The 27,500-nt window shown below is 42.9% G+C and overlaps 2 protein-coding genes across 4 annotated transcripts in view; one reads left to right on the forward strand and one right to left on the reverse strand.

Moving 5' to 3' along the window:
• LOC143121471 (uncharacterized) overlaps positions 1-10,899 on the forward strand; it is a 26,011-nt gene extending 15,112 nt beyond the window's left edge. For 2 of the 3 annotated variants that reach the window (XM_076281847.1, XM_076281841.1), the window contains exons 7-12: positions 1,369-1,421; positions 1,767-1,917; positions 2,641-2,690; positions 6,001-6,105; positions 6,448-6,589; positions 9,051-10,476. In XM_076281847.1, coding sequence (XP_076137962.1) covers positions 1,369-1,421; positions 1,767-1,917; positions 2,641-2,690; positions 6,001-6,105; positions 6,448-6,589; positions 9,051-9,163 — 614 coding nt within the window. In that variant the 3' untranslated portion in view covers positions 9,164-10,476. Of the gene's footprint in view, positions 1-1,368; positions 1,422-1,766; positions 1,918-2,640; positions 2,691-6,000; positions 6,106-6,447; positions 6,590-9,050; positions 10,477-10,527 lie in introns of those variants that run through there. The other variant, XR_012986498.1, reaches the window with a different exon arrangement.
• An 11,203-nt stretch (positions 10,900-22,102) lies between these two features.
• The window catches only part of LOC143121533 (uncharacterized), an 8,355-nt gene continuing 2,957 nt past the window's right edge, over positions 22,103-27,500 (reverse strand). Inside the window, exons 3-7 of the mRNA XM_076281944.1 lie at positions 27,257-27,457; positions 25,713-25,763; positions 25,545-25,598; positions 23,696-23,840; positions 22,103-22,876 (exon numbers count right to left, since the gene is read on the reverse strand). Of these exons, the coding sequence (XP_076138059.1) occupies positions 22,768-22,876; positions 23,696-23,840; positions 25,545-25,598; positions 25,713-25,763; positions 27,257-27,457 (560 nt within the window). The 3' untranslated portion in view covers positions 22,103-22,767. The remainder of the gene's footprint in view (positions 22,877-23,695; positions 23,841-25,544; positions 25,599-25,712; positions 25,764-27,256; positions 27,458-27,500) is intronic.

The following is a 27,500-nucleotide window of genomic DNA, read 5'->3' on the forward strand; positions in this document are numbered from 1 at the left end:
CTGCGCTGAGCAAAGCATTTTGCCGCTCTGCCGCTCTTGCGCCTGCCTGATTGAACTTTGACCCCGGCGCGCTGTAAGTCATTGGTATTTTGCGCTGAGCCAAGCGGCAAACACAACAAAAATCTTTGGGACGTTACCTCAACCAAGAGCAACCTAGCGGCGAGCGCAGCGCATGCCGTGTACAATGTGATAGCCCCTTGAGACTGACTGACAAACTGAAAACGTGGGTAGTCTAGAGGCAACGGTATAACGAATGACGTGGATTCCTGTAACTGTCCATGAAACCAGAAGACATAGCAGTACAGTAAACATCGTAGCAAATAGCCTATAGCAATGAAACAGCTTGGAAAACATGTATTTCACTCAAAATGAATTGGTCTGCATCTTCATTCACAAAAAGCTATGTTTGTGCTAACCCATTCGCACAAATAATTGTTATGTTTTCTCCATTGTTAACGTGAGATGTCGCCATGTAGGATATTGTTGGGCAGTGAAGTAGCCAATGTTCACGTCACATGAGCCAGAGTTGCTTGCTCTGTTGGCTAAAGGTATTTCTGTCCCTCCCAAACTGCGTTAAAATGGTGTGTTTAGCAGCCAGAATCTCAAAAAACGTCCACATACATATACACAAAAACAAACTCCCACTGTGCACACACTCATTTACATACACAAAACTAGGGGATGGAATAGGAAATGGAGACAAATTGACAATTGTGATTTATTTTTGCGGAGAGGATGTGCAGAACTGGGCGGCGGTCATATTTTGTACCGCTCTGCGGTACATCTAGTTAAAAAGGAATCTTAAAAACAGAAAAGGCCTTCATAGCACCATCTCTGAATGTCCTAGTCTGCAACACAACATTTACATTCTGCAGAATTGATGCAACACAACAGATATACACCAGCCGCTGCCGTAAGTAAATGTCATACAATTTTGCCTGTAGCTGATATCTGTCAACAAGGCCAATATCAACTGGTATTGATGTATAAAGGTATAACCGATATATAACAGTATATATTTATATACATATATACACCAATATATTTTGGTCATATCGACTTATTTTTCTATTTATGTTTGCCTCTATTGTGAGCGGACAGTGAAAAGATAAACAGGAAGACAGAGGTGGGATGGGATCGGGAAATGACCGGGATCAGACTCTAACTCGGGACCCCTTGGGTATTTGGACCCAAGTGTGGTACGAGCGCCCTCCAGTGAAACTAGTTTATTTTTCTAACTACATGTTGATGCAGTGATATCCGTGTCTCATCAACCACTTGCTTTGAGCTTGGTCTTTGAACTAAGAATTCAATGTTGATGAATTCATAGAATTCTTCGAATGAATGTCTGAATGTGTTCTCTTCCAGTGGTGGAGAGATCTGACCTTACGACAGAAGAAAACAAAACTGAACTGATACAGGTACGGCACTGGGTCATCTGATGTGATTTGTGCATAATATCGACACCACCGTCATGGAACATTTGATCATGCCGAACACCGCTTCTTAGCTTTTCTGAAATCACTATGGAACCTACAGCTCTTCGGGACTAATTGCTAAATTAAACTGCAAACCTATTTGATCTGACGAGCTAATGCTTATTTAACTGCTAGCCCATTTGATCTAACAAGCTAATGGTAATTAAGCTGCTAATGCTAATAAAGCTGCTAACCTATGTGATTTGACATGTTAATGCTAATCAGACTGCTAACTAACCCATTTAATGCTAAGGAACACATCCGAATAAAAGTGTCCATCTCACCCAGGCTCTACTGCTGGCACCTCGCACCCAGGCTCAGACGTCGGTTTCAGCGAGCACTTCACGGGTCATCAGGCAAAAAAAGACGAGTCCTCAGACTTCGCTGGTGTCGTCTGACGGTCAGCGACTGCTGGAGGCTCCAGTCTCTAAAGATGAAGGTGAACACACACATATATACACACACAGCCGTGTGTATATATACACTGGGGCAGCCGTGGCCTTTTTGGGGCAGCCGTGGCCTACTGGTTAGCGCTTCGGACTCGTAACCGGAGGGTTGCCGCTTCGAACCCCGACCGGTAGGCTGTGGCTGAAGTGCCCTTGAGCAAGGCACCTAACCCCCTCACTGCTCCCCGAGCGCCGCTGTTGTTGCAGGCAGCTCACTGCGCCGGGATTAGTGTGTGCTTCACCTCACTGTGTGTTCACTGTGTGCAGTGTGTTTCACTAATTCACGGATTGGGATAAATGCAGAGACCAAATTTCCCTCACGGGATCAAAAGAGTATATATACTATACTACTATATACTACTACAGACATACAAACACACACATACACACACACCTACAAATTACCGCAATATCGCTTGAATTCTGTTTCAACTTTCTTGGAGTATGATCATGTATGACTGCTTTCTGGCTAAATTTCATAGCTTTCAAGTCTATCGTTTTTGTGTGAATGGAGTTTGAACGGAGAGAATAGAAAAGTGTTACTATTGTGCCGGTTCTCCCCAACTCTCGCATAGTAAACACAAATACATACACACACACACACACACACACAGACAAACACACAGACATACACACGTACAGACACATATACACACACACATACATACACACACACACACACAGAGGCTAAACTAACTCTTCTTCTGTTACTGCAGCAAAAGGAGCTGACCCCAGAACAGCACCCATCTTCTCTGATCTCATGCGGGTACAGTATTTGAACTCTAGAATAGAATTTAGAAATGAACTCTAGAATGTTGTCAGTGCACCATGTGTGTTTGTGTGTCGGGAGCGTTCACTCCTACAGCCTGATCAGAACTGATTGTCTTGTAGTGTGAGATGTTTAAAGACAGAATGTTAGTGGTTCCATGAGTGCCCGGAGGTATCAAACATGTTTGATATTTACGACGCAATTTCTAAACGTTTGGGTAGTGTTTTGCGTGTGGAACTTAGTGTAGCCTAGTTGCTTATTTGGCCTTGGTTTATTCCATCTCCCTCCACTATTATAATAAACCACCAAATCGGCACTATTAGTTGTCTAATACAGTGTTTTTCAACCTTTTTTGTGCCACGGCACACTTTTGACACTTAAATGTCCCACGGCACACTAACATCCTGTGTGAAGAAAAAATAAACATACCATAGCCTAAACCTTCAAATAATACACAGATATGGCCTTATTATGGCTTCTATGCAAGACCTGCTCAATAAAACAAGCGCCCTCTGTTTCATTTGTAGGTGACTATATCTAATTTAATTGTTGTTATGAACTGGATATGTGATGATTCTGTGAATACTGGATATGGGGCCCCCGTTGCACAATGCCTGCATACCACAAATAGTGCAATCATACAATCAATGAGAGCATGTGGTTATAAATTCTTTGATGCAACAGTTGCTTTTCTGGACCAGTGAGTGACATTTGGGTAATTTTCTGCGGCACACCTGATGATCTCTCACGGCACACTAGTGTGCCCCGGCACAGTGGTTGAAAAACACTGGTCTAATAAACCACCAAATTGGCATAGTTTTGCCCTATTTCAGAACCCTTGTTTCTTACACCAGCTCCTTTTCCCAATATAAATCAAAACTGCACAGACTTTCTTTTTTAGCAAGTTCGACATAAAGGACCAAGTGGAATAAATACAGGGGAAATAGCCTAACGTTACAGTGATAGAAAGCCTGAGGGTTGTTAACACTGCCAACTCATGTAACATGTTAGCCAAAAGTTAAACCACCATAACCATGTTAAACGTATAAGTAACAGTAATCACAGTAGTAGGCTAAATTATAACCATGGTAAACGTATAAGTAACAGCTATCACAGTAGTAGGCTAAATTATAACCATGTTAAACGTATAAGTAACAGCTATCACAGTAGTAGGCTAAATTATAACCATGTTAAACGTATAAGTAACAGCTATCACAGTAGTAGGCTAAATTATAACCATGGTAAACGTATAAGTAACAGCTATCACAGTAGTAGGCTAAATTATAACCATGTTAAACGTATAAGTAACAGCTATCATAGTAGTAGGCTAAATTGTTCCAAAGCCCAGTGTGTGTGGCTTAATATTGTTAAATGAGGCTGATCTTTGACTTCAGCAGCGTAGGTGGGCCAACGGTGAAGTTTGATAATTGTAATTTAATTGGTGAAAAGGCGACTTCGTATGATTGTCAGAGTTGCAGATTTTCCTCTGACAATACAACTCGATTCTGTTCATAGCCTAGTGAATTCCCTGTCAACACATGCGTTTTTATTATTATTATTACTATTATTATTACTATTATTTGTAATTGTCTAAAAAAGACCTTATGGGTAGGGGACAGGATTGGATACATTTGCTGCTTTCCTTGAAACACGGTGCATTCATTCATTAAAGGTGCCATGTGTAATGTCCACACGTAGGAACAGTAGTAGTGCCCTAGACTAGCATTTTAGGCTTTAGGTGCCATGTGTAATGTCCGGCAAAAAATCAACTCATACTCCACATTCCATAAAAGATGGGGGCAGTATACCTCCAGAAAGTGAGTTGGTCTACCCAGAGTAACAACCAAGACACGTGTATTGCAGTTTGGCTAGCGGTTATCTTACCCACATACTGCCTCCCATGGCCGAAACTGGTATTATGACACCTGTCCGGCTGTGGCTAGTAATTTCATCGCCCTTATTTCTTCTCATTCTTTTTTGTGCGTGTAGCTCATTTTTTTGGATATGTTTACCTCAATTCTTACACATGGCACCTTTAAAACCTCGGGATGGTAATCTTAATAAACAATCCTGTAGTGTGAGATCCTCATTGTTTTCGAATATTGTAGTGCGTGCGAGTTTACGATTTATGATGTCACTCAATTTTAAAATCGTAAAAAGGTTTGGGACCTGCAAGTGAACCCAGATGGAACTGTTAAAGGAACCCATTGTAGTTTAGCGGGCGCTCATATCCAGATGGAACTGTTAAAGGAACCCATTGTAGTTTAGCTGGCGCTCATATCCAGATGGAGGAACAGTAGGAACAGTCTTCTAGAGCATTTTAGGCTTTGTCCACAGGTAGGGACAGTCCCTTAGAGCATTTTAGGCTTTGTCCACATGTAGGAACAGTCCCCTAGACTAGCAATTTAGGCTTTGTCCACAGGTAGGGACAGTCCCCTAGACTAGCAATTTAGGCTTTGTCCACAGGTAGGGACAGTCCCTTAGAGCATTTTAGGCTTTGTCCTTATGTAACTGGGTATTTTTAAAAACTGATATTTTTCCTTCTTTGTATTTTTAAATAATTCCATCCACATGGATGCGCAAAAAGGCTGAAAAACATGTCATTCAATCAGATGCCAAAACAGCTCTTAAAGGCTGAAGAACATGTCAATCAGTCAGATGCCAAAAACAGCTCTTAATGGCTGAAGATCATGTCAATCAATCAGATGCCAAAACAGCTCCTAATGGCTGAAGAACAGGTCAATCATTCAGATGCCAATGTTGGTCAGTCAGAGACCTGAAAACATTTCAGGCTTAGGAGAAGTCACAGGTCATTCAGATGCCAATGTTGGTCAGTCAGAGACCTGAAAACATTTCAGGCTAAGGAGAAGTCACAGGTCATTCAGATGCCAATGTTGGTCAGTCAGAGACCTGAAAACATTTCAGGCTAAGGAGAAGTCACAGGTCATTCAGATGCCAATGTTGGTCAGTCAGAGACCTGAAAACATTTCAGGCTAAGGAGAAGTCACATGTCTTATTGCTGTCTTCTGTGACTGAAAACGTTTTCGCCAAAGTGAATTAGAAATCTCCGTATTGAATAATACATGTTTATGTGTGGACATAGCCATAACGTAACATTGAAATAATGAAACCAAATGGAGTTTTATTAACCCTTAAAGGGATGTTGGGAAATGGGAAACGTTCTAAAGAATATCTGGGTTCATTGAATTCAACATAGAATTTTAGAACGTTCAATTGTTACGAAACTTAGAATGTTCAAAAACCTACACCTTTAAGGGTTTAATATTTTCTTTCTCAACTTGTGAAGGTGATGGAGATGGCAGGCCAAGAGCTGGCGGGGGACCTCTGTCCGGTTTGTGGAGACAAGGTCTCAGGATTCCATTACGGCGTCAAAACATGTGAAAGCTGCAAGGTAAATTATTTACTGTTTGTTTGTTAACACTTAATTAACTCTTAATTAAGTGTTTAAACAATAATATTTATTCACATTGTAAAATATCAGTAAAAGTCATCAGTTCATAGTAAAGCTAAATGTATTGATGTATAATTTACATTGAAATGAATGTGCAAATTGTGAGTGAGTCTGTTTGTTTGTCTTTGTGTTTGATAAGACATGGTAGTTTTGTTTGTCTTTGTGTTTGATATGAAGTGGTTGTTGTGATTATCTTTGTGTTTGATAAGACATGGTTGTTGTGATTATCTTTGTGTTTGATATGACATGGTTGTTGTTTGATATGACATGTCTCTCATGCAGAGCTTTTTCAAGAGGACTGCGCACACCAACAAGGTCTACAACTGCGTTAAATCCCAGAACTGCCGAATAGACAAAATCCTTCGGCAGCAGTGTGCTTTCTGCCGCTTCAAGAAGTGCCTAGGCGTTGGGATGAGACTAGAAGGTAGACACACACACACACACACTCGCACACACGCGCACACACACACACACAGACACACACACACACGCACACACCAGGGTTTCTGTTGTCCGGTAATTGCCGGACATTGGCCGGAAAAAAAATTAAATGTTCGACAAATTTAAATCTCTCCAGTCAAATTGTCCGATTGAAATTGGCTAATAATCTCGTCCCCCTAACACAGTCTGAATTTGAGAATAAGCCTAAAATGTAGGCCTATACTAAAGCAAGAATACGTCCTCTGGCTATGTTTTAAAGGAAGAGGCTCTACTGTTAAACAACGAATGAATGAGTAAGACAGTTCAAACATGGCCAGGCCCAGGCAGACTAGCTTTAAAAGCTTTTTTTAGAGGCCAGATGCGATGGATGATGGTAAAACGGTAACGCCTGAAGCCTCAGATGTCCAGTCAGCTCCACCTCCACCAGAGAAAAAGCCGAAGTGTCGGGCATATCTGTCAGAACGCGTCACATTGGAAGTGGAGGTGCGGGGGCGGCCCTAAGACGCTTGTCATTTTCCGTGTAGACAGACCCATGGCTACACTGGACAGGCAACTGTGTTTTGTTCCCATGGCTACACTGGACATGCAACTGTGTACTGTTCCCATGGCTACACTGGACATGCAACCATGTACTGTTCCCATGGCTACACTGGACATGCAACTGTGTACTGTTCCCAGAGCATGCTTTCTCTGTCTTCTGATCTGCAGGGTTAGGGCCTCCTCGACGAGGAGATTGCTGGTCCGTGGATCATTTGTGGCACAATCGAATGGTATCATTGAAACCTCTGCTGGTCACTTTGACCGGCACCATTTTTTTCAAGCGGAAACTCTGACACACACACACACACCAAGACAGATTTTGGCTTAAGGCGAGACACAACAGGTGAATAGGGTAAAATTTTAAAATAATAGACATCACCATGAAACTTCCTCAGTTGATTACTTACACAAGTATGAACAAAAAATGTATTACAAGTTTTTGAAATTTGAATGTTTAATTATGCAAATTAGGCATCATCTCATTAAATATGTGCAAATTTGCATATATTTTCGGTAGATAGATCTGAACATATGATAAAGCCAGGTACAAAATTATTTTTTCATTTTGTTTGCATACAAGATGAAAATAAAATTACAGAGGGATTTCAAGATGTCTGCTTTCATTACCTAGGAAATCAGAATATACTGTCCATAGCCTTAAAAAATAGATTTTTGCCATATATTTTTGATTAAAATGTCACATAAATCAGGCTAGGAATGATTTATTAACAAATCCCTCTGTAAATATCTTCAGAATACTGCTAAGTGTATATCTGGAAAGTTTGGTGTACATAGGTGCTTCATAGGCTGAGATGTTTCTACTGGAAAATGAGAAAAACTCAATTTGAGAAAACAGCCTTGGAACACAGCCAAGAGATTCCGTTCTCAGCAAAGGAAGTGTCCATATTTGGATAGCACAACGTCATGCAGGAAAAACAGAGCTTTCCAACGGTACTACACATGTTATGTTCGCGGTAGAGCATGAAACGTTAGAAGACTAACTTTTGGTGAATTTAGGAGAAATATACAGGCGCGAGTAGACAAAATGTAGTGAAATAAACACCTAAATGTGTAAATCGGGCTTTGTTGTTGTAGTGTGAAAGAATACATGCTAAGGTAGCAAATTAGCCCAAAATCTCGAAATTGACCAGTGCATGAAAAAAACGATGTTTTCACCTGCCGTGTCTCGCCTTAGTTTGTGTTAACAGAGTAGACCTATCCACTTTCTGAGGAACATTATGGAAAAACTGTGAATTGGAAGCCTACATCTACGGCTACTAAATATCCCCGTTTTTAAAACAGGTTGGTCTAAAAAACCTTTAGAAAAATGTCTAATTCAAATAATTTTGCGACCCCTCTGATATATTTGCCCACCCCCAGTTTGAGAACCACTGCATTAGTCCCTCTGGATGGTCTGTCGCTGCCCCCTGGTGGGAGTGAAAGGAAACTGCTGTTGAGGATCTACAAGTCAAGCAACAAGCCAAATTATTGTAAAAGGTTATTCTTTGAGGATCAACTAGTCAAGCAACAAGCCAAATTATTGTAAAAGGTTATTCTTTGAGGATCTACTAGTCAAGCAACAAGACAAAGTATTGTAAAAGATTATTCTGTGAGGAAACAAGCCAAATTATTGTAAAAGGTTATACTTCTTTGAGGGGAAAAAGCCAAATGATTGTAAAAGGTTATTCTTAGAGGAAACACATTTTCACTGCTAAAGCCTGATACATTATATATAATACAAAAAATATACTGTATATAAATCCTTCCTCTAAATTACTTCCTCTCTATCCCTCCCTTTCTCTTCCTCTCTTTCTCTCTCTCTCTCTCCTCCCCCCCTCTCTCTGTCCCTCACTTTCTCTCTCTCTCTCTCTTCTCTCTCTCTCTCTCCTCCCCTCCTCCCACAGCGATCCGTGCTGGCCGTGTGCGAGGCGGCAGAAATAAGTTCAGCCCCATGTACAGCACTCAGAAGAACCACAAGAGGGCGCTGTGTCACCAAGACAAAGAATGGGGCTCTTAATCAATCCTGACACCAGATGGCGCTGTTTCTCGAAGATAGAGGACTCCAGAGGTTGCCTACTCAGAACCTCGTAACATAAAACAGAAAAAAAGACTCCTTTTGTTAAAAATAAGGATCGACCTTGAGATGTTATGTGCTCAGTATGGGTGGTCATGGAAATGTAATTAAGTAGTTGACGCGTTATAGAAACATTTCTTTTTTTTTTTAAAAAAAGAGGGAGAGAGAACAATATGTCAGTTCCTAGCCCCATCGTCATCATTAACATGTTTCAGATTTAACCTCAAAATGTCAGTTTAAACAACTTTTGCAAATTCAAAATGTCATCACATTCGTTTCAGGAGATTCAGGAAGTTCAATTAAGACTTTGATCGTTTTCACCTATTGTACTGGTAAATAGTGGTGTGAATTCTCTGAGCAAGGTAGGGTGGAGCACCACATGGTAAAACACGGCACACACCGGGCCCACATTATTGCGCTACACTCTGCTTTGGACGTTTGTTTATCTCCGTTTATCACCGGTGGCAACATTCAATTACATTAGATTCCATTGTTCTCAATACAACTTCGCACACCAGCGTCACACTTTGCCGCTGTCGCTGTGTGGGTTGCGATTCGGTTCTATTTTGTCGGCGCCGCCCTATAAAATCCAATGTTCATCCAGGGTTTGGCAGTTAAAAACTCCGGCGCTGAGGTGCGTGGCAAGTGACCGCACACTCATGTCTGTGCTGTCGTGCGCAGCACTTAAGAGTCAAGTGACCAATTTCACAGTGTCCAGGTGTCTGACCTCCTCGATGTTAATGATACCTTAATTGGCAGGTAAAACGTCTTCCTGTTTCTGTCTTTCCTGTGGACTTTTCTTTTGCTGTCTATGGGACAGTGCTCTTCCACAGGAAGTTGATTTACACAGCGGCCCCATCTTGTGAAATGGGCTAATTCTGTGAACTAGGTAGAGGGCGCAACCTGAATATACCACAGAGACGGTGCTGTTCTGGCCCAGAGTTGGGCAGTAAAAGGCCCAGAGTTGCCCAGAGTTGGGCAGTAAAAGGCCCAGAGTTGCCCAGAGTTGGGCAGTAAAAGGCCCAGAGTTGGGCAGTAAAAGGTCCAGAGTTGCCCAGAGTTGGGCAGTAAAAGGCCCAGAGTTGGCCGGTAAAAGGCCCAGAGTTGAGTTGGGCAGTAAAAGGCCCAGAGTTGGGCAGTAAAAGGCCCAGAGTTGAGTTGGGCAGTAAAAGGCCCAGAGTTGAGTTGGGCAGTAAAAGGCCCAGAGTTGAGTTGGGCAGTAAAAGGCCCAGAGTTGAGTTGGGCAGTAAAAGGCCCAGAGTTGAGTTGGGCAGTAAAAGGCCCAGAGTTGACTTGGGCAGTAAAAGGCCCAGAGTTGGGCAGTAAAAGACATGGCTACACAGCTGGCTCGGTGCTGTTCACTGCAGAAAAGAGTTGTTACGTTTCCAACCTTAAAGATAGACATAGCATGGACGAATGGAGTACTCAAGAGTCAAGGTGAAGAGGGTTCTATGTCACCGTTTCTATGTATATCACCTTTAAATACCTGAGAGTAAGAATGTAACACACAGAGACTGAGCTGAATTTCACCTCGTTGTTTTGTCCATGTCAATCAAACACGCTAACGTTTCAGAGGATATTATGAGTTGTATTATGATGTTGGATGTTACATTGTAATACATATAAATGCAGATCCAACTTTTCTGATTGCATAAAAAAATAAACCTTTTGATTCCTAACATGTGGTGTGGGTGTGTTATTTATGCTACAAGTTTGAGTTTGAGAGCAATAAACCCTGATAGGTAATGCCTAGGCGTTAAGTAAGGCATGGGGTAGGTAATGCCTAGGCGTTAAGTAACTAGCTTCCGTGTGATAGGTTATGCCTAGGCGTTAAGTAAGGCATGGGGTAGGTTATGCCTAGGCGTTAAGTAACTAGCTTCCATGTGATAGGTTATGCCTAGGCGTTAAGTAAGGCATGGGGTAGGTTATGCCTAGGCGTTAAGTAAGGCATGTGATAGGTTATGCCTAGGCGTTAAGTAAGGCATGGGGTAGGTTATGCCTAGGCGTTAAGTAAGGCATGTGATAGGTTATGCCTAGGCGTTAAGTAAGGCGTGGGGTAGGTTATGCCTAGGCGTTAAATAAGGCGTGGGATAGGTTATGCCTAGGCGTTAAGTAACTAGCTTCCGTGTGATAGGTTATGCCTAGGCGTTAAGTAACTAGCTAGCTTCCGTGGGATAGGTTATGCCTAGGCGTAAAGTAAGGCGTGGCAACATGGGTCTTCTTTGGCCGGGAACTTTTGAATGCGCCTACCACAACTGATCACTGTCAGAAGTTAGAGTATATCTGTGAAGTTTCTAAATTATATCTTGACATAACAAACTTTCCTCTAAAAGGTTAAATCCAGGGTTCCTAAATCTGGTTAAGTCCATTGAAAGATTCTTAAATCTAGTTAAATCCATTGAAACTACTCTGGGAAGTGTAACTCATTAACATGCCCCCAGAGTGTAGAACTGCAGCTGCCTGGATGCTCTAACTGTTGGCTGCAGCAACTGACCGTTTGAACACATAAAGAGATCCCTATTTAAGGCCACTGACCGTTTGGACATAAAGAGATCCCTATTTAAGGCCACTGACCGTGTGAACACATGAAGAGATCCCTATTTTGGTCACAGACTGGCAGCCAAATTAGCTTGTTTGTAGGACAAATTTGCCAGACAATTTGGCGCACTGGCAGACAAATTTGCTTGTTTTCAGGATGAGTCTGACTTACTTTAAAGTCAAATGATTTTACGAGACAGTGCTAGGTTAGTTTCTTTAATTCCAACTTGATTTCTTTTTGATATAAGCAGGGTGCGATTTGTGTAAAAACCAGAGGGGGGGGGGATGATTTTGAATAAGTTTGTAACCCCCCCCCAAAAAAAAAAAAATGAACGAACGATTCTTAGCCTAGTAATGTCATGGCTAATAATAGCCTATATTAATTTTGCCCCCTTTGTAACATTTTAGTTTTAGTTTACCCAGGGGCGTCACTAGACCTTATTCACTGGGGCACGTGCCTTAGTAAAAGTCTCCAGTGCCCCAGTAAATATCTAGCGCGGCTCTAGCTGGAAACGGCATTCATGAGCGCAACTCCGTGCCTGCTTTAGTCATGACTCTAGCCTGTCACTTACCAGCCAATAAAAAAAACAAGGAATAAAGAAAGGGGCCATAATAGCCAATCAGGAAATAGCACCTCTGTAGCTGGGTAAGATTGAACGCAACAACCAATGAAAATCGTTCACATGATAATTCCGAGTGTTTCGTTGTACTCTGCACACACATACACTGTGGAATCCGCTGGAGCACTTGAGCATAGAGTAAGTCGTCCCCTGCTTAATGTTACAACAAATTCACAACTTGTTTGACAGAAAAAATGACAAGTTGATCGCTGTTAGAGAGTGTTACCCACATAACTAGCATCTGTTTTTCAATGCTTAGCGTCATTGTAGCCTAAATTTAGCAACAGTTTACCAGCTTGTGCTCTCTCCCTCACACACACACTCACACCATGCGTAGGCTGCATGCACACATGCGGACAATTAATAGTGATTTATATGTATACTGTGGAGAGTCCTGCAAAAGTAGCCTATACTGTTTGTGAAGCTGTCCTACTGTAAAACTAAACATAGCCTTCTGATAAACTACTCAGAGATGGACATCAGACAATTCTTCCTGAAGGAGGAACAGTGAGGAGAGATGAGGAGGACGAGGGAGGTATGATAATTGGCCACATTAACGGTAACATTAAAGGGGTGGTTCAGGATTTTGGACATAAGACCTCATTTCCAAGTAAGCAAGTGTGATATTTATCAGTGGAGACCGTTTTCAACACGTTTCATCCAGTCCTTCTAATTGCAGAGTTCGCAAGTGCTAGGCTAGCGCAAGTCAACGGTATGTGCTAGCCTGCCACTAAAGACAGTCTTACCCACTCCAAAGTACACCTGAGGCAAATTCCAGACAATCGATGTAAATGTCTGTGTTGGTAGAATAGTGTGAGAAATACAACTACCCTCGCATCGCGTTGCAATAGTTATACTTTGGTCCCTGAAGTTGGTAGTAGTCATTTTGCATCTCAGCCGCGGCCTGATATTACCAAGGCTACTACTACTAGGCATCCCCATTGGAGTGCGCTTTACTGTTTACTTTTCGGCGCAGTACTACTAACCGGAGCAAGTATAATTCCGCCGCTGCTAAGAAACTAGTCCCTCAAAATGTAATGCGATCGTTGAAATGCAAGGATAGAATAACGTTAGAAATAACACTATCAAAACAGACATTTACATCGATAGTCTGGCGTTATAATTTATTTGCCTCGGGTGTACTTTGGAGTGGGTAAGACTGTTTTTAGTGGCAGGCTAGCACATACCGTTGACTTGCGCTAGCCTAGCACCTGCGAACTCTGCAATTAGAAGGACTGGATGAAACGTGTTGAAAACGGTCTCCACTGATAAATATCACACTTGCTTACTTGGAAATGAGGTCCTATGTCCAAAATCCTGAACCACCCCTTTAACATTTATGCTGGTAATAGCCAGTGCTGTGATTTAATCAATGGTTTAATGGCAAACTTAAATAAGTTTGCTGCATTTGCAAATGTAGCCTATAATAATCTACACAGAATCAGAGTAGCCTATAGGTTTATAGATTATTAAAGGCTGCATTTGCAAATTATCACCAAAAGTCAGTATGAAGGCTTTAGTAGGCTACAAAGAACTGCAGCATTGCCAGGATGACTATAGGACCCTTGCCTGGGAGGGAAGTATATCTCAATTTCGACTAAAAATAAGCTTCCCTTGTGTTAGTAGGAAAGCCTATTAAATTCATGCAGTGAGTATAGGCCTACTTATGCCCATGTATTTGGATGTTGCTGGATAGTGGCTGCTACAATTGAGGGAGAGAGTGCTGGAGGAGGAGAAGGAGGAGGAAGAGGACAAGAAGGTCAAAGAGAAGGAGAAAGAGCACAGGCTGGGCAGTCCAGTACCAGGCAGGGGGAGGAGGAGAGAGGCAGGTAAGAAACGGATGAGGACATAATGGGGGCTGGACGTAAAACTTGTATCTTTACCAGTGGTTTAATATAGCCTACAGTATGACAGTGACAATAATGATTTTGAAGCTTGTACACGTAGGCTAGCCATTTATTTCATATTGCGCGCACATTTAATTTTTTTAATGTATTGGGAGTTGGGGGCCTGTGCCCCAGCAAAGCTGTAGGTCTAGAATCGCCCCTGAGTTTACCGTGGTGCTTGGAGTGTGCTTGGTATGATGATCAGCTGCAGTGTAGGACTAGCCTACGTTTTGACAAGCATACAATTCACCTTGTTCTTGCCCCATCTGAAATGACTACTTTTGCTGCCTCCATCCTTTCTGTATTTGTTGTGTAAAAAAACGTTGTGATGGCACTGAAGTCTTAAGAGTTTGGAGAGTAGGCTAGGGCAACTTGAAGTTTTATGAAAATAATTTACGAACCAGAACATAAACACCATGAAGCTTCTATTTCTTGCAGCTGTTTAAACACCCGCTAGATAGTTTAAATACCCACCAACATTCGTTTTTGCAGTACAGATTATTTCTGAAAGGTATTTGTCTACTAGGCCTAGCCCAGCGGTCCCCAACCACCGGGCCGCGGACCGGTACCGGGCCGCAGGACATTCCTAACCGGGCCGTAGCCTACGACAAGAGTTTTTAAAAAATGCATGCAAACTAAATAAACTCAATTTAATTTGCAATAATGTCACATTCGCAATAATACCCACTGACGATGGTGAGCCAGATACCTCAAAGAAAAAGAAGGGGTCATTCAATACGAAATATGACGAGTCATATTTAAAATATGGTTTCGGAGAGACCGGTGACTCACATGCACCAAGTCCTTTATGTGTGGTATTTGGCGATAAGTTGTCAAACGAAGCAATGAAACCATCAAAGCTAATTCGACATCTATAGTCCAAGCATCCTACACTTAAAGACAAACCCCTTGAGTTCTTTGAGCGTAAGAAACGCGAGCAAGAAGGACAAAAAACTAGTGCGTAAAGCAACCACATCGGTGAACGTGGCTGCGCTAAAAGCCTCAATGTGGCTAGTCGGATTGCTAAATCTAAGAAGCCCTTTACTATTGGGGAAGAGTTAATTCTGCCTGCTGGTAAAGGCATGTGTAATGAACTCCTTGGGGAGGCTGCAGCTAAAAAATAGCTCAGGTACCGCTTTCTGCAAGCACTGTCCATAGGCGAATTGATGATATGTCAGAGGATATGGGTCACTGTAACGCTATCCAAGTTGGTTGGTTGCAGGTCACTGGCCAGAGTGTTTGAGTTGCGAGAGCCGCTGCAGAGATTTCTTACAGAAAAAAAGTCACCGTTAGCTGCATATTTTAGTGATGAGGGCTGGGTGTCAAAACTCGCTTACCTGTGTGACATATTCGGGTTGCTTAATGACCTCAACCTGTCACTGCAGGGGAGAATGACGACTGTCTTTAAACTGGCAGATAAAGTCGCTGCATTTAAAGCCAAGCTTGATTTGTGGGTACGACGAGTGGATCGGGGTGTATTTGATATGTTCCAAACAGTAGTGGGGGTTTTGGGAGAGACTGAGGCAGGGCCCTTTCTCTCGCAGCTGGTGCGCGATCACCTTGTTGCGCTTTCAAATGAGTTTGAACGTTACTTCCCATCCTCCAAAGATCCACGGCAAACCAATGAGTGGGTCCGCAACCCTTTTGTCAATATCCCGAATAGTCCTAACTTGTCAGCGCAGGAGGAAGAGCAGTTGATCGAAATTGCAAATGACGGTGGTCTTAAGAGTGTGTAGGATATGAGGAAACCTCTCTGGCGGGTTTTTGGATGAAAACCAAAGCAGAATATCCCGAGAAAAGCGCTGAAAACGTTACCATTTCCCACCACGTATCTATGCGAGGCCAGGTTTTCGGCAATGACTGCAACTTAGACCAAATTGCGCAATCGACTGGACATTTCAAACACACTGAGGGTGTCACTGTCTTCCATCACCCCCAGATGGAACCTTCTTGTTGCAGGGAAACAAGCACAGGGCTCCCACTGATTATATTCGTAATGCACGTTTAGTTCCCATGTTTTGTTACCATATTTTGTTAAGCATGTTCACACATGATAGATGTAGCTTCAAGTTGTTTTCATAGTTCATATTGTTCAATTTTCACTTCTTCAATTTTACGTTTTTCACATTTTTAAGAGTTTGTTACCTTCACTGTTCATACATAACTGGAGCTAGTTCTTTTCAAGTAATGCATGCACAACACGGAACATGGAATCCCCAAACCCCCCCTCCACCGGTCCGTGAAAAAAAAATGGGAATCAAACCGGTCCATGGTATATAAAAGGTTGGGGACCCCTGGCCTAGCCTACTGGCTGATTTATCAAACGAGTGCTTTCTCGTTCGTCCTCCGCAAACTACAGGTGTTTCGATAGAGAGCCATTGAATAAGCGATGCCAAGCAATTTCTGTAACACTTTTTGTGACATTCAGCAAATATCTCCTCATTTAATGTAAGTTCCTTCGGACAATAGGCCTACGTTCTACTCTACGTGCAGTTGTCCTCCATCTCAGTTGCATCAGTTTTCTAATTTTGAAGGTTCTAAAATATGACGATATGCTTCACTGAATCCTTCTCGTTTTCTTTCATTTGTCCAGCTAACTTTTCCATTGAACCTAGCCATTTATGATGGATTACACACTCGACATTCTGAAATGTCCTGCACGATCAAGGCCAAATTAAGTTATCACGCAGCCACTGTGTCAGCAGTATCAGTGCTGACGGTGACGGTGCGTTTCTGATGTCAGATTATTAGCCTACTAGACTGTTCTCACGTTGCAGCGCTTTACTTATATGAAGTAGCATTAATCAATATGAGGGGCAGAGGGGGATAAATGTTGTCCCCACCGGGGATAAAAATAATTTAGCAGAGGTAGGGATAGGAAAACCAGAGGGGGGGGAAATCCCCACCATCCCCCCCCTACAAAAAGTACCCTGGATATAAGATTAGATTTTATTAGATAAGCAGTTTTCCAGTGTGAGCTCAAAACCTCCCATTGAGCGGTCTTACTAACTCACACACACACACACACACACACACACACACACAAGGACACACAATGTGCAGCAGAATAGAGGAGGACAGTAACTAAGTAGGCTACATTCACTTGATTACTGTACTTAACCTGATATGCATATGGGCCTATTTTTGGGATTTTGCCCGAAATTGCACAGCGTCTATTGTAATAGCTCCTGTGTCCTCATACTGTGACCTATCATCAAATGCCTGGTATCCCCTGAAAGCTGAGACCTTGTAGAATTTTTAGAAACTGTCAGAATGACTCTGTTATGTACTGTCAAGGTGCTACAGTAGCTGGAATATTGCTTTTTCTTTCAGGCGGTTATGTAAATCCCTGGAAATGGCCACATTTCAGATGTGAAAGTCCCTAAAATGGCCACTGAAACACATCAGAGGCCCACTCCCAGGTGTTGTGAAGATAAATATCTAAGGAAATGTTTGTACAATGAAGTATGACCCCTTTAGAGCCATTTTTGTGTGGAAATGCTCAGCTGGTTCAACCTCCACGTTCTTCTTCTTTGCCTGTCTTTTCGGCATGTTTTCTGCTTTCTTCTTCTTCAAAAGATCCAAATGATCCTTGAATTTACCCTTGGGGATCAATAAAGTATCTATCTATCTATCTAACTGTAAAAATTGCGACTGTATTCCTCTGACGAGCCGGTCGTACTAGTAAGCTATCGTTACGCACAACGAAGGTGGACTCAATTTCCCAGAGTTCCCCTCACCGGAGGTGGTTGTACCATACGTCGTTCGAAAGGTCTACTCATTGGCTACAAGACTATCTTTGAACCATCCCCGTAGCTTGTCATAGGCCAGAGCTATTGTCAATCAAAGCTAACTTGTCTATTAGGCAGCTCGCATGGCTATCATGCTTCTAACCAGGGGCGATTCTAGACCTACAGCTTTGCTGGGGCACAGGCCCCCAACTCCCAATACATTAAAAAAATTAAATGTGCGCGCAATATGAAATAAATGGCTAGCCTACGTGTACAAGCTTCAAAATCATTATTGTCACTGTCATACTGTAGGCTATATTAAACCACTGGTAAAGATACAAGTTTTACGTCCAGCCCCCATTATGTCCTCATCCGTTTCTTACCTGCCTCTCTCCTCCTCCCCCTGCCTGGTACTGGACTGCCCAGCCTGTGCTCTTTCTCCTTCTCTTTGACCTTCTTGTCCTCTTCCTCCTCCTTCTCCTCCTCCAGCACTCTCTCCCTCAATTGTAGCAGCCACTATCCAGCAACATCCAAATACATGGGCATAAGTAGGCCTATACTCACTGCATGAATTTAATAGGCTTTCCTACTAACACAAGGGAAGCTTATTTTTAGTCGAAATTGAGATATACTTCCCTCCCAGGCAAGGGTCCTATAGTCATCCTGGCAATGCTGCAGTTCTTTGTAGCCTACTAAAGCCTTCATACTGACTTTTGGTGATAATTTGCAAATGCAGCCTTTAATAATCTATAAACCTATAGGCTACTCTGATTCTGTGTAGATTATTATAGGCTACATTTGCAAATGCAGCAAACTTATTTAAGTTTGCCATTAAACCATTGATTAAATCACAGCACTGGCTATTACCAGCATAAATGTTAAAGGGGTGGTTCAGGATTTTGGACATAGGACCTCATTTCCAAGTAAGCAAGTGTGATATTTATCAGTGGAGACCGTTTTCAACACGTTTCATCCAGTCCTTCTAATTGCAGAGTTCGCAGGTGCTAGGCTAGCGCAAGTCAACGGTATGTGCTAGCCTGCCACTAAAAACAGTCTTACCCACTCCAAAGTACACCCGAGGCAAATAAATTATAACGCCAGACTATCGATGTAAATGTCTGTTTTGATAGTGTTATTTCTAACGTTATTCTATCCTTGCATTTCAACGATCGCATTACATTTTGAGGGACTAGTTTCTTAGCAGCGGCGGAATTATACTTGCTCCGGTTAGTAGTACTGCGCCGAAAAGTAAACAGTAAAGCGCACTCCAATGGGGATGCCTAGTAGTAGTAGCCTTGGTAATATCAGGCCGCGGCTGAGATGCAAAATGACTACTACCAACTTCAGGGACCAAAGTATAACTATTGCAACGCGATGCGAGGGTAGTTGTATTTCTCACACTATTCTACCAACACAGACATTTACATCGATTGTCTGGAATTTGCCTCAGGTGTACTTTGGAGTGGGTAAGACTGTCTTTAGTGGCAGGCTAGCACATACCGTTGACTTGCGCTAGCCTAGCACTTGCGAACTCTGCAATTAGAAGGACTGGATGAAACGTGTTGAAAACGGTCTCCACTGATAAATATCACACTTGCTTACTTGGAAATGAGGTCTTATGTCCAAAATCCTGAACCACCCCTTTAATGTTACCGTTAATGTGGCCAATTATCATACCTCCCTCGTCCTCCTCATCTCTCCTCACTGTTCCTCCTTCAGGAAGAATTGTCTGATGTCCATCTCTGAGTAGTTTATCAGAAGGCTATGTTTAGTTTTACAGTAGGACAGCTTCACAAACAGTATAGGCTACTTTTGCAGGACTCTCCACAGTATACATATAAATCACTATTAATTGTCCGCATGTGTGCATGCAGCCTACGCATGGTGTGAGTGTGTGTGTGAGGGAGAGAGCACAAGCTGGTAAACTGTTGCTAAATTTAGGCTACAATGACGCTAAGCATTGAAAAACAGATGCTAGTTATGTGGGTAACACTCTCTAACAGCGATCAACTTGTCATTTTTTCTGTCAAACAAGTTGTGAATTTGTTGTAACATTAAGCAGGGGACGACTTACTCTATGCTCAAGTGCTCCAGCGGATTCCACAGTGTATGTGTGTGCAGAGTACAACGAAACACTCGGAATTATCATGTGAACGATTTTCATTGGTTGTTGCGTTCAATCTTACCCAGCTACAGAGGTGCTATTTCCTGATTGGCTATTATGGCCCCTTTCTTTATTCCTTGTTTTTTTTATTGGCTGGTAAGTGACAGGCTAGAGCAGGGGTGGGCAAACTTTTTGGCTCAAGGGCCACATTGGGTTTTGAAAATTGGCCGGCGGGCCACACAACCCCCCCACGACACACGCCTAAAAAATACATTTTTTATAGCCTATAATTTAGTATGAAAAGTATTTGTTTTAAAATACTGCTAATTTGTTTTAAAAATACTGCTAATTTTATGCTGTTTAACAAATGTATAAATTGTACACTATCGCTTTAAGACAGTCGCTTTAATTCACGTTTATTTCTCAATGACCTTCTGCCTGCTCCACTATGGCTAGTGCTGTACCTATGGCTGGGCCCTCTCACAGTTTTTAAATGGTCAGTAGTGGGAACTACTGTTGCCTTCATGATTTCCTTTTAAAACTTTCTTATAAGGAGGAGATATCAATTATCAACAATCACAAGCCAGCTGGAACCTGCGGCTCTCTCTCCCTCTCGTGAGTGCAGACGCGTTCCCAATTAAATGGATTGCATATGTTCACGTTAGATCTGCTGCAAAGGAGATAACTAAGAGTTAACTTAGTTTAACATGATGTTATCTCTATTTAACATGATGTTTTGACATTGACATTGTAAACGTTATCTAAGGAGAGTGAAAAGCAGTTTGCAGTAAAGCTAACCAACGTCTATCGCAGGAAAAAAATAGCGAGCAGCCTGATAACTAGCCTAAATGAAATGCTCGGCGGGCCGGATGAAAGTGCTTGGCGGGCCGGATCCGGCCCGCGGGCCGTAGTTTGCCCATCCCTGGGCTAGAGTCATGACTAAAGCAGGCACGGAGTTGCGCTCATGAATGCCGTTTCCAGCTAGAGCCGCGCTAGATATTTACTGGGGCACTGGAGACTTTTACTAAGGCACGTGCCCCAGTGAATAAGGTCTAGTGACGCCCCTGCTTCTAACACGTGTTTCTCGACAACGGTACGTCACACAAAGTTGTCACTGGTGTCTACGTAATCAGGAATTGAATCCCGGTGATACATAGGATAAGCATACGAACTATGTGGTTTTCTGTCAGAGAAAAGTTATCGTTTGTTTTTTTACAAACTAAACGGTACTGTTTGGGTGGAATTATGCATTTTCTAAACGTAATGTCGACAAAACACGAGGATATTCGGATTCTCGTGCTTCTTGTGAACAGTATGACACCAAGCATGTTGGGGTAGCCTGAAGCCCGGGATGTACACAAAGGCTGTAATGTGAGGAGACACGGTGGTGGTGGGGGCATTTGGAAACGTGACTAGTGATACAAATTGTAGGTTTTAGCCGTTCGGGATGGGTTTCATTCAGTCGACACGGATCTCAAATGAATCCTGAGGCTCTTGGCTTTCCAATGGTGTATTCCATGACTATGTAGCTAGCTCAATGACTCGGCTACGATATACTTTACATTGAGATTAGTGATTGAACGAGTGATTTGAGTCATAAAGTACTTTACTTGAGTATTTTTTTTTTTTTTTTTTGTGGAAAACTTGTGAGTTTTACTCCACTACATTTGAAAGACAAATATTGTACTTTAGACTCCACTACATTTGCAATATGAGCCTGAAGTACTTTTAAACACATTTGATTCTTTAAATGCAATATTGTACTTTTGACTCTACTACATTTGAAAGACAAAGTACTTTTAAACACATTTGATTCTAGTTTAAATGCAATAATGTGATGGACCATCTTGAAGTTAATTTATTCAATAGTTCAATTTGAACTTCAATGAATTGGCTGTGGTAATGATGGGGATGAACATATTTGTACACACACACACACACAAACTGGACCTAATTGTATAAATGGCCACAGTATCATCAAGATGAACTACAAAACACATCCATTTGTTGCTTAGTGCATCTTTAATGACTAGTCAGAATAGAGAGATGTGTTTCACTCAAAATGATACTCATACAAAAGTGTGTGTGTGTGTGTGAGTGTGTACAAGATTGCATGTGAGGGTGTGTGTCTGTGTGTGTATGTGTTGTGTGTGTGAACCAAGATTGTATGTGTGGGTGCGTGTCTGTGTGCGAGTGTGTGTGTGACAGTGTGAGTGTGTACAAGATTCTGTGTGTGTGTGTGTGCTACACCCTACAACGCTACATCCTCTTGTGGATACACAGGTGTGTGTGTGTGTGTGTGTGTGTGCGCTACACCCTACACCCTACAACGCTACATCCTCTTGTGGATACACAGGTGTGTGTGTGTGTGTGTGTGTGTTTGTGTGTGTGTGCGCTACACCCTACAACGCTACATCCTCTTGTGGATACACAGGTGTGTGTGTGTGTGTGTGTGTGTGTGCTACACCCTACAACGCTACATCCTCTTGTGGATACAGAGGTGTGTGTGTGTGTGTGTGCGCTACACCCTACAACGCTACATCCTCTTGTGGATACACAGGTGTGTGTGTGTGTGTGTGCTACACCCTACAACGCTACATCCTCTTGTGGATACAGAGGTGTGTGTGTGTGTGTGTGTGTGTGTGTGTGTGTGCTACACCCTACAACGCTACATCCTCTTGTGGATACACAGGTTGACATTGCAGTTGGTGCAGAAGTGATGGGCATCTTTGCAGCTGTCCACGAAGAAGGGGATGAGACAACAGCCAAACACCAACCTGAGAGAGAGATAAAGAGAAAGAGATAGAGAGGGAATGAAGAGGATTAGACAACAGCCAAACACCAACCTTGGGGGGGGGGGGGCAGAGAGAGAGAGAAGGAATGAAAAGAGAGGGGGGACAGAGAGAGAGAGAGAAGGAATGAAAAGAGAGGGGGGGCAGAGAGAGAGAGAGAGAGAAGGAATGAAAAGAGAGGGGGGACAGAGAGAGAGAGAGAAGGAATGAAAAGAGAGGGGGGACAGAGAGAGAGAGAGAGAAGGAATGAAAAGAGAGGGGACAGAGAGAGAGAGAGAGAAGGAATGAAGTCAGACAGTGGTGGACAAAAGCCATGTTTACATGGACAGTGGAGGACAAAAGCCATGTTCACATGGACAGTGGTGGACAAAAGCCATGTTCACATGGACAGTGGAGGACAAAAGCCATGTTCACATGGACAGTGGTGGACAAAAGCCATGTTTACATGGACAGTGGAGGACAAAAGCCATGTTTACATGGACAGTGGAGGACAAAAGCCATGTTTACATGGACAGTTTTTTGTCATTCCGATTGAAAGATTTATGCCGTCTGTACGTTCTATCTGATCAGGTGCTCTCAATCGCTTTAGGCGGGGATCACATCAGCCAGCGGCAGGTTTGAACTTGGTTCAACTTTTAAAGACGAAGGAGAGAGATTGTGTGAGATTGTGTGTGTGTGTTACCCAAACAGAACGCAGAGTCCACATATGAGCCAGGTGAAGGCGCTGCTGTGTGTGTGTGTGTGTGTGTGTATGTGTGTGTGTGTGTGCGTGTGTGTGTGTGTGTGTGTGTGTGTGTGTGTTACCCAAACAGAACGCAGAGTCCACATATGAGCCAGGTGAAGGCGCCGCTGTGATACACCACTCTGGTTTGGACCCGCTGTCCACAGTTACGGCACGTTGTCATGGTAGCCACGTCGCCAAGGTCCCCAGAACAAATCAGAAGCTGGCCTGACAACACATTTACATTCTTTTAAAATATGCACGCATACACACACACTCTCTCTCACACACACACACACACACCACATATGGTCAGAAGTGCATATAAACACACACAGTATATGACCATTGCCGTACTCTTTTTAGAAACATCACACGTGCACGCACACACACACATTACTCTTACAACATTACACACGCGCACAAACACACGCACACACACACACACACACACAGACACTGGCCAAGGCACAAACACATGCAGGTGTGTGTGTGTGTATTTTCATGCAATTATTAATGATTCTTTACATCACCCCTTATTCTTTTGTGTTAACGAACAACAACAAACATGTTTTGGAAAGTGATCTATTACCGCCCGTGGCCTATAGCTGCGTTTTCTACATTTAGATGTCTCTCATTGCACCTCGATGGGTCTAATGCAGCGTTTTCTACATTGCACCTCGATGGGTCTAATGCAGTGTTTTCTACATTGCACCTCGATGGGTCTAATGCAGCGTTTCCTACATCTAGATGTATCTCATTGCACCTCGATGGGTCTAATGCAGTGTTTCCTACATTTAGGTGTCTCACCTCGATGGGTCTAATGCAGTGTTTCCTACATTTAGATGTCTCACCTCGATGGGTCTAATGCAGTGTTTCCTACATTTAGATGTCTCACCTCGATGGGTCTAATGCAGTGTTTTCTACATTGCACCTCGATGGGTCTAATGCAGCGTTTTCTACATTTAGTCTCTCATTGCACCTCGATGGGTCTAATACAGCGTTTCTCACAATTTTTCAGACGAAGGACCACTTAACCAATAAAAAAGAAACGCACGGACCACCTAGCTAAAAACAAACAGAAGATTAGACCTCCTTCAACAGTATATTAGCCTACACAATAGGCCTACTCACTGAACCACCTTGCTGTTGCAGAAGTTGGTTCAATATTGCAAACAACTCATCTATATTATATTTTACCACGTCTGCTCGCGGACCACTTGGGATAGCTTGCGAACCACCAGTGGTCCCCGGACCTGGGTCTAATGGGTTGGGCGCACCAGTGGTCCCCGGACCTGGGTCTAATGGGTTGGGCGCACCAGTGGTCTCCGGACCTGGGTCTAATGGGTTGGGCGCACCAGTGGTCTCCGGACCTGGGTCTAATGGGTTGGGCGCACCAGTGGTCTCCGGACCTGGGTCTAATGGGTTGGGCGCACACCAGGACACACACCAGCCCAGCACCAAACTCCGAGGACGCTAAACAAAAGCGGGTATTTTAGGCAATAAGTGCTCCCGGTAAGAGCCAAACCAGATGTTGTCCGAATCTACACACTTATGGCTACTGAAAGATGTTAGGTTCATTGATTAAATACTATTGTGAAGTATTGGCTGCACATACGGTAATAGACACACGCACCCTATTGGAGTTGATCTACACATAATAGACACACCTACCCTATGGGAGTTGAACCAAATGATCTACACATAATAAACACACGCACCCTAAGGGAGTTGAACCAAATGATCTACACATAATAGACACACGCACCCTAAGGGAGTTGAACCAAATGATCTACACATAATAGACACACGCACCCTATGGGAGTTGATCTACACATAATAAACACACCTACCCTGTGGGAGTTGGACCAAATGACTCACGTACCCTGTGGGAGTTGAACCAAATGATCTACACATAATAGACACACCTACCCTGTGGGAGTTGGACCATCTGTATTGGCTGGGATGTGGCGTGCATCATGGGACCTGTTCGAATCATCATTTATATTTCTCATAGTGTATATCACACACTCTTACAAAAAATGAGAACAAACATATGACTATATGTTTAAACCATCTGAATGTTAGACATACACTTACCCTGTTGCATTTGAACCATCTGAATCTGGGGTGCGGCCTGCATCATGGGACCTGTTGGAGTCATAAATTCTAGAGCACTCTGCTAGTACACACTGCACTACTACACACTCTGCTAGTACACACTCTGCTACTACACACTCTGCTAGTACACACTGCACTACTACACACTCTGCTAGTACACACCCTGCTAGTACCCACTCCAATACTACACACTCTGCTAGTACACACTCTGCTAGTACACACTCTGCTAGTACACACTCTGCTAATACACACCCTGCTAGTACCCACTCCAATACTACACACTCTGCTAGTACACACTCTGCTAGTACACACTCTGCTAGTACACACTCTGCTAATACACACTCTGCTAGTACACACTCCAATACTACACACTCTGCTAGTACACACTCTGCTAGTACACACTCTGCTAGTACACACTCTGCTAATACACACTCTGCTAGTACACACTCTGCTAGAACACACTCTGCTAGTACACACTCCAATACTACACACTCTGCTAGTACACACTCTGCTAGTACACACTCTGCTAGTACACACCTGCTAGTACACACTCCAATACTACACACTCTGCTAGTACACACTCTGCTAGTACACACTCTGCTAAAACACACTCTGCTAGTACACACTCTGCTAGTACACACTCTGCTAATACACACTCTGCTAGTACACACTGCACTACTACACACTCTGCTAGTACACACTCTGCTAGTACACACTCTGCTAGTACACACTGCACTACTACACACTCTGCTAGTACACACTGCACTACTACACACTCTGCTAGTACACACTCTGCTAGTACACACTGCACTACTACACACTCTGCTAGTACACACTCCACTAGTAAACACTGCACTGAATTATCCAGGATTAATTATTACACTAGTACACACTACACTAGTAAACACTATACTAGTACACACTACACTAGTAAACACTCCACTAGTAAATACTATACTAGTACACACTACACTACACACTACACTAGTACACACTACACTACACACTACACTAGTACACACTACACTACACACTACACTAGTAAATACTATACTAGTACACACTACACTAGTACACACTATACTAATACACACTCCACTTGTACACACTACACTAGTACACACTACACTAGTACACACTACACTAGTACACACTATACTAATACACACTCCACTTGTACACACTACACTAGTACACACTACACTAGTACACACTACACTAGTACACACTATACTAATACACACTACACTTGTACACACTACACTAGTACACACTCCATTACTACACACTCCACTAGTACACACTCTGCTAGTGAACACTTTGCTAGGACACACTCTGCTGGTAAATAATGAATATGCTGCTATGTTAACAAACTTAAAAATAGTAGAATAGCACTAATGTTAACAATATATTCATACCAAAGATTCACTCTCATATGCTGTTAAGATAGTTAACATAGCCTAGAGTATTCCTCATATTAAAATAGCACTAATGTCAATAATATTTAGCCAACACACTCTTACCCTGTTGTGGTACAGCCTGCATTGGCTGTGGTGCAGTCTGTATCATCTGACCTGGCTGCACCATCTGACCGTAGGGTGGAGTCTGTTGGTATCCCTGTGGGGGAGGGGCCTGTGCTGGGTATGGAGGGGGAGGAGCCTGTGTCTGGGTTAAGGTGGAGGAGGGGGAGGGCAGCATCTGTCCAGGGGACACTGAAGGACCACCTAGAGAAGAGAAGAGAAGAGAAGAGAGGGATATAAAGGACCG

This window comes from Alosa pseudoharengus, unplaced genomic scaffold, assembly GCF_046254945.1.
Source record: "Alosa pseudoharengus isolate Yale_2024_CS ecotype anadromous, Long Island Sound unplaced genomic scaffold, YU_APseudo_1.1 YU_APseudo_1.1_scf_1, whole genome shotgun sequence".
NCBI classification, from domain to species: domain Eukaryota; kingdom Metazoa; phylum Chordata; class Actinopteri; order Clupeiformes; family Clupeidae; genus Alosa; species Alosa pseudoharengus.